Here is a 12,288-nt window from a genome sequence, read left to right as displayed (position 1 = left end):
ACCCGAACCCATTTTTTAGAAAGGAACGTTCACATGCCTGGTTAAAATATCATTTTATATCTTATTTTTTTTAGATCTTTTAATATATTAATATTGAAAATATATTTTGATCCATAGCTGCCAGGTATATTAAATTTATGAGCCCGGACCAAGCCTTACTCAATTCGGACCGGGCTTCTAGCTAACTTCTATTTAGGTGACAATTTCTCTATCCCTCACTCCTTAAATCTTTATATATACATGCATTAAAAGTAATTCTTGACCTTAAATAATAATCTTATTAATTTTATTTTATTTTTAGATATATATTAATTATCTCCGAAGACTTTTATTCCTATAGATTTTTTTTTCGCAGTTTATTCTCAAGGTTATTTTCCCCGCATTTTTTGTTGCCTTAATTTTTTCCCCCTGAGATTCCCAGCATTATTTTTTGTTAATGTTTTTTTGATCTATATTTTTTTACACAAGGTTTTTCCCATATTACATAATATATATAATAAGTGACCCTCTTTCATTTGAGAAATTGCCTCGATCCTTTTTTCCAAACCTTCTTTTCGGGCCAGAAGAATAGCAGCACTTTTTAACATGGGCATTGCATATTTGCCTCTATCCGTTGTTTGATATAACAAATCCCCCATATCTTTTTCCAAATTTTCATCATGCAATGCAGTTACCTTTATAAATACCTAAACGCATTTGAATAAAAAAATGTTTTAAAATAAAAGAAATTATAATATAAATTTTAAAAAATTATCCAAAAGTATTTATATATTTTCTTTAGTTAATTGCAGAGACCTGCAGAGGTACCATTTGCACGGTCCGGCCCGGTTTTAAATTTTTTAGGCCCGGCCTGGATATTTTAAAAAAAAATTTTTTACGGCCCGGCCCGGATTTAAAAATTTCAGGCCCGGCTCGGAATTTTTTAAAATTATATTCGACCTGGTATATACAAAAATTCACCTATGAGGTATTTTACCAATATTTTTCAGCGAGTATTATCGCTTATTATTTAAAAAATACATGTAAAAAGCTAATATTTTGAGAATATTATATTGAATTTATAAAAATTATAAAACTGTTATTTATAAAAATGGATATTTTGAGCATACACTATATTTTATATTGCATTTATAAAAATAAAACTAATATTCATAAAAATGGTAATAATATTTGTCATATACTATATTTTATATTACAAAAAATAAAACTAATATTTAATTTATAAAAATGGAAAATATTTTGAGAATATAATATAATGTATTTAATTTACTATTTAATTTATAAAATAAAAATAAATCGCTATTTAAAAAAATGCATGTATAATAAATAGTATTTTGAAAATATAATCTAATTGCACAATATTAATATAATTTATTTTATAATATAAATTTTTAACAAAAGAAGATAATTGTATTATATAATATTGTAAAAAAAAATAATGAAAAATGTTGGATTAAAAACTTTCATGACTCAAGGTAAATATAATAAATGCAATAAATATTTGACAGTTTGCAAAGTAAAAAACCAGCATGATTGACGAAACCCTATACTCAAGAAAGATATTAAAAATTCACAAATTATCATGAAGAAAGAGAAGCATATCTACCTTTTCAGGTTGAAGATTACTTCTTCTTTCTTCAAGAATTCTCCCAGTAGTGGAAAAATTCCGCTCACAGCTTGCACTTAAAGCAGGAATTGCCAATTTTGCTAAAATTGGAAATTCGCTTTGATGAGCCGCCCACAACTCTAACAAATTATCCACCTTAAATGTTTTATCTATTATTTATGTAATTATAATATTAATCATCGGGTATTGACATATTACCAGAATTACCATCACCCCATTTGTCATAAAACGATTCAGTTTGTTTAACAACAGTCGTAATTTGACTGGTCGATGGTATTTCATTTACTTCCTGAGCCTCTTGTAATTTAATATAATCTTTTATATAGTTTTCCGTCATTTTGCGATCTGTCCCTGACTACATACGTAATTGCTTGAATTTGGGACAGAGAAAAAGAGAAATAAAATGATACTTGTGTAAAACAAATTTTTCAATTAAAAAATGCCTTATATTAAGTAAAATCAATTTTATTTCTCCTTTTCGCTTTGAAAGGTATTACAAACTTTAAGAAGTGATATTCCTTTATTTGATTGTTTTGGTAAAATATGTTGTAAAAATTTAGATATGAATTATAAAAAAATATATTAATACTTTGAATAAATTTGAAGGAAATTAATAATTAGATCGATCTGTGGGTTGTTAGGTAGTGTTAACATCACCCAATATTATATTAATCATAACTATAATATAATATAATCTTATAACTATTAACTCATAATGTAAAAATTTTTATAAAAAAATTAAGGCCCGGCCCGGATATATTTAAAAAAAAATTTTTTAGGCCCGGCCCGGATATGTTTAAAAAAATTTTTTTTAGGCCCGGCTCGGCCCGGCCCGGGTATATTTAAAAAATTTAAAATACGGCCCGGCCTGCAGGTCTCTGGTTAATTGTTTATTTTAAAATTAATGTTTTATAGATATGTAAAGGATATGATGTAGAAATATTATTTTGTTTATGATGATTTATTTATTACCTATATTTAGAAATACTATATTAATGAAAAGTTGTAGATAATAAAATTTATGTGTGAATATTATATTTTGCAAGATGATACTATAATTTATGGAATCTGTTTAACTTATACAAGATTATCTCATACTTACCTGTTCCAGTCTACCTTGGTATAACACAACAATTAACGATTATAAAATTATAGCGTTTATAAAAAAATTTAATGATTTTTCTTTATTTTCTAATTTTACTTTTTCCACACATTTGAGTATATAAAGATTTTCTAGCCTGATATATTTTTATTTTTACCATCTGATATTTCCCATTTTTGAGTTTTTTTAATAAGTTGCTTTAAAAAATGTATTTTATTTCCTTTTTGGTATGCTTCCCTCTCCCTAATTAATGATTTTTGAATGATTTACTTGTTTTTTTTTAAAGTTTATTTTAACACATATTTTGATTTTTCTGTATCTTACATAGCTTGGAATACAAACCAGAGCTTTATAGTTTTTTGTGGTATAATTTAACCACCTTGGGCTGTCTCAAAAAGGTAAAATCAGATACTTGACCAGTAATTAGTAATTAGCCCCAGCAAACTTCATGGTCCTCTCTCTTATTATAAAATCGGAAATTCCATCCTTACTTATCAGGAATTAAAGTTATCTTAGAATAAAATGAAAAAGTAAATTATTTTAAACAATGCTGCCAAGTTTAAAAAATAAAATTGGAAAATAGTTTGTTAGAAAATGGAAGATTAAACGCTAAGAGAGGTAAGAACGAATTATTCACAATACCTAACCATTGTAACATACTAAAATATATAAGTTATAAAAAAATTAAGGAAATTTAGATTTAATTAGTTTTAAAACAAATCGAATTCGACTCACGTGGCACTTCGCCGTGATCTGGTCTACCCTATATGAAATTATGTTAAAATTTAAAAATTTACTTCTTCTAATGAAGCGTCAGTCAAACCGTAACTATCTATGCCAAGGGCCTCTTTGTAATTTTCGAGTATTATGAACAAATCTTTGAGAGCTTTATAATTCATGGTCGAATCAAAATAGTTTGACCTCATCCAATAAGGTAAAACGAAAGTGTATTCATTTCCTATATGTTCAATTAATTCGCTATTTGCCACGAAGTGCCTGAGTAAAGACAAGAAGATCTCTTGAAAAAACTCTTCCTTTACCTCTTTAAACATTATGTTGCAGAAAAAAATACTTATAAATATTGATTTAACAGTAAATACACAGTAATTATATCATTAAAAATAAATAAACATTAATTAAAAACTATATTATATTTGTATCTTTACAATGAAGATTTGAATTCCGAAATTTTAGATTTTTAGATAAATTACTTTTTTTTTATTTTATCGAATTTAAATAATTCAAAATTTTTTGAACATGATTATCAAAGCTTCAATAAGTCAAGAAAAATTAATAATTGTATATTTAATTTATTAAAATAACATTCAAGAGTGTATACCGTTTGATTCATCTGCTATTTTTTTAAGCCTATCAACATACGGTAGCTTAATAAAAGAATAGTTATATATTTTACATTATTCGTATAAATTATAAACATAACTAAAATGTAATTTTAAAAAATTATGTTAGCAAAAATCTTTTAAATATAATGTTTTGACACCTATAACCTATACAAAGACTTCAATATATAATTCGTTAATAGTTCAAAACCATATTTAAATGTATTTAAAATTAGAAATGAAATATATTTATTTAATCACCATCAATTCCATTTGGGCCAATTGATCGGTATTCAATTTCTTAGAATCCTTGAAAAGAGTGAGGTTGTAACCTTTGGCGAAAATGGATTTCAGGAATAAAGTGGAACCACTACATCTCAATTTACCCTGCGACAAAATACTAATTTTATCGCCGAGGAGATTCGCCTCATCCATGTAATGCGTGGTTAGCAATATAGTCCGACCTAATAGGGCCAAAAAATAAAACTCCTGACTTCTTAAGAAGAGAGCAAATATTAACTAAAATAAATTGCTAACCTCATAATAAATTGGTATAACTATCCATACATTATAAATAAAGTTGATAATAAAATAATGCTTAATTTATAGAACAGTGTGCGACAAGAAACCTTAAAGAAAACTAACCTCTTTTGAATTTTATCAAAATGTCCCATATACCATGTCTTGAAAAGGGGTCGACACCCGCGGTCGGTTCATCCAATATGATTATTTTGCTGTTCCCTACGAAAGCAATAGCTATGCACAATCTACGTTTCATTCCACCAGATATATCTTTAGCCATTCTAAATCTGTATTGCAGCATATCTATGACTTCCAGTATGGAAATTATTTCCTAAATATTGATTCACAGATATGCAGGAGATTAAATATGCAAATGAGAATTTAATAATTTCTAATATAATTTAATATATAAATATAGGTAATATAATCAGAGATAGAAAAATTGTATTATACAGTATAGATATAACTAATTGCTTTAATTTTTTTGGCCCCCAGAAATGGTCTCCAAAAATATTTACGGCTTTAAAAATAAAAAAAATATTAGTTATTAATTTCCATTTGTCATAAATCTAAATGAAAAAACAACAATTATAAAAATATTAGTTATATATAATTAATTAACCAAATTATGAATAAACAAGATTGTTCTTAAATATTAGTTTAAAAATATTTATTTAAATGAAGAAACAACAACTGATATACGCATTTTTTATTCCTTGTCAACACGACACTAGTGTTTCAAATCTATCAGTTTCTATAATGATTCTTCTCCACCTCTTCTTCTTGAATATGGTAAGTTCAGTATGAAACAACTGTTGTTTCAAGCTCCATTATAATCAGAAATAACCTTGGCAAGGTGTATCAAAACAAATAAAACTAGATAAATACATTTAACAAAGTTATCAAAATCCTTTCAAAAGACCTAGTATAGAGACGAGCTGATGCTGCCATTTGTTTTACTTATGGGAAATATTTGATAACAAGGGTGAAATTGCAGAAAAGATTTTGCAATTGGAATAGCTGTAAAGAAAGGGCTATTAAAACGTGCATCCTCAAAAGGCTATTTGAAATAGCAAGAGTGCTTGATAGAAATTGTAATGTAAAAAGGGCATGAAAGTTAGAGATCTGCAAATCATGGCCTGACCCGTATCTGGCACGAGCCCTGCTCGGGCAGAATGGGGTTCAGCCGGGTCTATGTTTAAAAATAAATTTGTTTCTGCTAATGATTGAGTTTGACACTTTGTCAAATTAATAAGAATCTTTAATATAGTGGATTCTAAAAATTGTTTTGACTATACAATTAATATATTAACAAATAAAAGATATGAAAAATCATTCGACTTCATAAAGATTAAGGCAGAAAATCTTATATCAAAATTTTATCTGACCCAAAATAAATTATAAAGAGTTCGTAAAACGCCTAAAAATGTTTATAATTTTTTGGCTGATACCAAATAAAAATTTGATTGTGAAAATTGGAGTTCTTTAAATGGAAATTAATATGAAATAATAAATTATTTTATTGAGGATTTTTTAGAACGATTTGATTTACTGAGGATGATTATATCCTTGTATACCTTTTTATAAACTGCCTATGATCCAAATTATTTTCTGCAAATAAATTGCCCCCCCCCCCCGCAATAGCATCCATATTAAACCTTAGTATAAATCTATTAAATCAAGAAATGAAAATAACAAAGAGATTATTAGAGGCCAAGTAGCAGAAAGACAATATTTTAAAAATATTATTAATTCTAATTAAAAATTTATATAAATTAACAACTATTATCAACATTGGTTTATCAATCTTGTGATGCCTCATTCTACACTCAAGAAGGTTAATCGAGCACTAGATAATGATGAGAGATAAACGAAAACAAAATTTAGTTCTAATGGATTGTAAAAACCATGCTTAGATTAAATAATAAAAATTAATAATTACAAATTTTCAATAAAAATAGCAAAAAATTTATAATAAGCATGAGTGTAGTATATGATTATTACAAAAAAAATTGATTCCCCCATTTCATTACGGGCATGCGGCTATTATTCTAAATAAAATGTTGTTTTTTTAAGCAACTATAATTATAAATTAAAATAAAATCTTATTATGTTTACCCCCTTTTAGTCTAAGTTGATTATTAACACCCGTTTCACTGTATAATAATTGACTTCTTAATACTTATTTAAAATGAAAAATTTTTATAAATTTTTGCAATATTAGCGGAAGCAGAATATAGTCAATTTTTTTATATTTTACATCAAATTTGATAAATATTTATTTTATTGTTAAAATTTAAAGTTTTTTTATGAAAAATAAAATAAATTTATTGTTAAATTTTTTCGACTAATTTATAATAAGATATTTAATAATAAAAACATGATTTTTCTATTAATAATCTAAATTTTTTATTTTCCAGAGAAATATATAACCATATCTTTATTTATATATTATTAGGAAACATTAGACATTTCTTACCATATTATTTCTTTTTTATTATTAGGAAGAATATTTACACAGGATAAACAAAATTTGGAATGATTTTGATCAATTTCTAAAAATGCAACTGAGGATGAATTTAGTTTTAATCAAGTTGGATTTTATACCCAATTATATAGTTGTCACTTAGCAGCACTAGATGTTCGGTGTAATATTTGCATTACCTAATGAAATAAAAAAAAATTAAAATAGGCCAAAAGAGAAGGCGTGGAAGAATGGCAAAAACTAAAAAGGCCATAGTCCTTCAATAAATTTTAACTATAGTTTTAAATAAAATTTATCCATTCTTTTTATTTTTGTAAAGGTGATTTACTGCCTATGCAAGTATTTTTGTGAATCATCATAAAATACATTTTAATAGATACACTTAAGAAATAAAATATATTCGATATTTTATCAAAATATTTTTAAATACAATTATGGAAGAATGTAGAAATGACAATGCTTAAATTTATTCTATGCAAAAATTACAAATTTAACCTTGTTTACTCTCCCCACAAATGAACCATTGAAAAGTTAAAAATTAAACGGATTGCAGCTAATGGAACTATAAATACACATTTTCACTTCTCATGGAAAAATTGTTACAATTTTAAAAATATCTATATTATAATTTTCCGATGTCCTCACTACGTCATCGTGACGTCATGTCATCGCTACGTCATGTCATCGCTACGTCATGTCATCGTTATGTCATGTCATCGGTACGTATTTTTATTTGTTGATTTTATTTATTTATTTTATACAGATTCTATAACTTAAGTTTTCTATGCAACTGTAGGAGGCCATATTAAAACCAATTGTCAAAGTAATACATTATTTACTAAATATTACAAATTTTTAATATTTTATATAGAAATTCAACTAGGAGTTTACTCATAGATTAATTGGTAAATCAGAGATTTCTCATTCATTTAAATTTAATATCTCTAGACTTGGGAAATTTTTTCAAAATTATTATGGGTTGGACTGGGCTTAAAAAATATTTCTCAAAATTAATATTGCCTTGGTTTTCAAAAATTATTAGGGATAGAAATGTGCTTGAGAAAATCTTTTTAAATTTTTAAGATCTTGGATGCCTGGAAATTTTTTTCCAAATATTGTAGGCTTGAACCTATATTGGGATTTAATGTTAAATGTTAGTCTTATGTTAATATTTTTATAAAGAAATATATTTTACCCGTAGACTAATTAATAATCAGAGATTTCCCCTTAATTAATTATAAATTTAATATCTCTGGGCTTGGTTTCAAAATTATTATGGGTTAGACTGGGCTTAAAAATATTTCTCAAAATTAATATAAGCTTGGTTTTCAAGATTATTAAGGATTGAGGTGGGCTTGAGAAAATCTTTTTAAATTATTAAGATCTTGGATGCTTGTTTTTTCCAAATATTGTAGGCTTGAACCTATATTGGGATTTTTTAATGTTAAATGTTAGTCTTATGTTAATATTTTTATAAAGAAATATCTTTTACCTGTAGACTAATTGGATAAGAGATTTCCCCTTCATTAATTATAAATTTAATATCTCTGGACTTGGGAAAATTATTTCAAAATTATTATGGGTTGGACTGGGCTTAAAAAATATATCATATTTATATTGGCTTGGTTTTCAAAATTATTAGGAATTGAGCTGGACTTGAGAAATTTTTTTTAAATTATTAAGATCTTGGATACTTGGAAATTTTTTCCAAATATTGTGGGCTTGAACCTATATTGAGATTTTTTAATGTTAAATGTTAGTCTTATGTTAATATTTTTATAAAGAAATATATTTTTCTTGTAGACTAATTGGTAAATCAGTGATTTTTCCTTCATTAATTATAAATTTAATATCTCTAGGCTTGGGAAAGTTTTTTCAAAATTATTATAGGTTGGACTGGGCTTAAAAATTATTTCTGAAAATTAATATTTGCTTGGTTTTCAAAATTATTAGGGATTGAAATAGGCTTGAGAAAATCTTTTTAAATTATTAAAATCTTGGATGCTTGGAAATTTTTTCGTATTTTTAAGGCTATTCATTTTGTCGGGCCGCAGATGAATATTTTGTCTAACTGAAAATTATACAAAGTACATTTTTAAAATTTAACTAAATTAATATAACAATTTTTAAGGAACTTTTTTAAAAGCTTACCATTTAGTTGGATTTACCATTGCTCTATTATTCCTGCTGATTATTTTGTATAATGCTCAAAAAAATATACATAGTACATTATTTTTATTATTATTATTATATATGATTTTACATCTATTCTAAAATCATTATATATTACAATATTCAATTAAAATTATATATTTATTCTTAAGGTTCCTACCTTTTTTAACAATTCTCCTTTTTATTCTTTCAATAAAAAATACTAAACGGGGTTTTCTATTTTTATGATTTTATATTTATTCCAAAAAAAATAATTACGGTATTATATATTATTTAAATTATTCTATACTTATTCACAAGGATCCTATTTTTTTTTTAAAGTTTGTCAATTGATCTCTCCGAATGGTATTTTATTTTATTCCTATCTTATAAAATTAACTTGAGAATTATTTTTTTTACTTTAGAAAACTATCCCCATCTTATTTCCTCTTTATAATTGTTCAAATATTGATATATCAGCCATTAATAAAGAACAAATGCAAAATAAACCTTTAGAATATCATAATAGGCTCGATAAGCCCCCCCCCCCCAAAGTTTTTGATGATATCCCTCCAACTACTAGATATATGCATTTATTGACCCATCTACTGGTTTACAGGTTTTAATGTTCGTTTTATTTCAATAATAATGTTTATTTATATTTTTGCCTGATTTCTTTATTTGTCTAAGCTAACCCAACCTTAATCCCTCACATTGCTACAAAACATGATGAATCTATTAAAGATAAGCAAAGAAAATAATGACGAATAAACAAACGCCTTGCCCGTTCTAGAGTTACTGGTAGCCAAAATAATAAAGAACTACGCTTGAAATTAACTCCTCTGGAGGTTTATTTTGTTTTTTTATCTTATGTTTTATATTTATATGTTTATTTTATTTTCACCCAGTTGCCTCCAAATATCACCACTACCACAATCCCTATGCCACCTCTCCCTATTTTTTAACAAATATAAGCATTCAATTCCGTACTATCATTCACTTTACTAGGAGTTATTATAAATATTACTTTATCCGATTCTCTGAGAAACTTTCATGATTATTTAGAGGAATGTTCAAACTTGAATGTGCAGTACGGCAATTTTCATCAACTTTATTAATGGAAAAATAAGCAGTAGTTCTGTCGTGGCCTTTATAACAATTCTTACTACCATCAGGATTTGTACACTGCTTTGGTAATCCGTCATTACTTTCATCTACAACCCTAAATGATATGAAATTGTACATTAATTATTTCCTCTCCAGACGACCTTCCAGATTTATTTTGTCGCTTTTCATCAGAAATAAAAATGTCAACAAGGATTTTTGCTTAATTTTATCAAATACACAACATAATAATTATTCCTCATTATTTTTTTAAAAAATTAGCCTAAATTTATATGTCAATAAAAAATATTTTCTTAAAAAATATATATATATATAATTTGTATAAGTTTCATTAGTGTTTAATGGCATTTTTGTAATTTAAGATAGCATTTTTTTTTTTACTTAACATAAAATTATAGACAAATAATTTGGGAAATGCAAGATATAAATTAAATTTATCCGAAAAGCTACAATAACCCTATATAATAAACAACAATTTATTTTTTATACATAATTTTAATTGATCATATTACCAAAAAGTATAAGAGTCGGATATTTTATTTTATTTGTCATGATTCTCTAATAAGTGGTTTGCCCAGGCCTTCCCAGTTTCCCTTAATACGGAATTCACATGTTTTTTTACATCTTAAACTAATTGGTAAATCAGATATTTCCCCTTCATGTGATGATAAATCAATTAAAAATGTAACTATCTCCAAGGTGGGAAAAAATTTTCAAAATTATATTGGATACGACTGGGCTTGGAACCTCAAAATTAATATTAGCTTGCACCTGACATGGGAATATCTTTTACAAATTATTAAGAGTTGAGCTGAGCTTGATAAACTTTATTATAATTATATGCTTCCTAATATTGTGAGCTTGGACCTGGCATGACATCTATCGTAAAAAAATGAATAAAAATCTCATTCCCCGTCATTTTTTACGGGCTTTTTACTTTAAATAGAATACCGATTTCTATAACTATCCTTTTTATTCAATTTTAATAATACTCCTGAATGAAGTTTGTTTGTATAAAAATATAGGTAATATGAAATAATTTCTTTTGTTCATTTAAGGATAAAAGTTCTGCTTCTTAGTGTGAATTATAAGGACGGCATCATGTATAATTATGGAATATTTAAATGCCTGTTATGTTTTAATAATGTCTAATTATAGAATAATGTAAAATGAAAGGGGATTATCTAATCTAAAGAGTTTATTTATGATCACCAGAAAAGAATTGCCAATATTTGAACCAAAGACCATGCTTGGGCCTGGTCTTATGACTATAGGTTATGCTAATTACAATTAAGCCCGAGGAATTACGTGAAAATAAATAAATAAAGGAAGACCCTGAAATAAATAAATGAGGAAATGTTAGAAGATAATAATAAACAGTGATTAAAAAGATTTAAATTTATTAACCTTTTCATTGATGTTTTTATCTAAGTTTTTGAGTTTGGCATAGAAATATAAATGTTCTTCCACAGTGAAATCATCTATTATTACATTGTATTGAGGGCATAGTCCAATTTGCCTTGATAAAATAAAACGATTCATTTTGTAAAATATAATTTTTTTTATACATTATTTTAAATTATTCTATAATGCTATTCTTCAATAAAAATGGTTTATTTTTTATTTTTTGAGATATTATCACTCAGTTTACTTAAAAATATAAACTTTTCAATGCATATTTTATATTATGAGATATGATGAACATCTTATAATTATAAAATTTCGGCTAAGAAGCAAATACAATAATGTTTTAAAGGAATTATAAATTAATATGTATAAATATAATATGTTTTTGGGTGATTTTTATACTCATTTTGTTAGTTATATACAAATTTTTTACTTAATTTGTATTATAACTTTATCTTACATATAATAATTTTTTAAATAATATAAAATTTCATGATTATGCCTTTTTTTTATAAAATCTATCTAAAAT

The 12,288-nt window shown here is 25.7% G+C and overlaps 1 protein-coding gene across 4 annotated transcripts in view; it reads right to left on the bottom strand.

The window, feature by feature from the left end:
• The window catches only part of LOC135922528 (phospholipid-transporting ATPase ABCA1-like), a 94,395-nt gene that overhangs the window by 33,922 nt on the left and 48,185 nt on the right, over positions 1 to 12,288 (bottom strand). For 3 of the 4 annotated variants that reach the window (XM_065456896.1, XM_065456898.1, XM_065456899.1), the window contains 6 exons: positions 11,760 to 11,871; positions 4,715 to 4,922; positions 4,331 to 4,533; positions 4,069 to 4,114; positions 3,527 to 3,771; positions 506 to 686 (listed from right to left, as the gene is read on the bottom strand). In XM_065456896.1, the coding sequence (XP_065312968.1) occupies positions 506 to 686; positions 3,527 to 3,771; positions 4,069 to 4,114; positions 4,331 to 4,533; positions 4,715 to 4,922; positions 11,760 to 11,871 (995 nt within the window). The remainder of the gene's footprint in view (positions 1 to 505; positions 687 to 3,526; positions 3,772 to 4,068; positions 4,115 to 4,330; positions 4,534 to 4,714; positions 4,923 to 11,759; positions 11,872 to 12,288) is intronic. The other variant, XM_065456897.1, reaches the window with a different exon arrangement.

This window comes from Gordionus sp. m RMFG-2023, chromosome 1, assembly GCF_954871325.1.
Source record: "Gordionus sp. m RMFG-2023 chromosome 1, tfGorSpeb1-WG-v2, whole genome shotgun sequence".
Lineage (NCBI taxonomy): Eukaryota > Metazoa > Nematomorpha > Gordioida > Chordodea > Parachordodidae > Gordionus > Gordionus sp. m RMFG-2023.
This window is presented reverse-complemented; position numbering and strand designations above follow the sequence as displayed.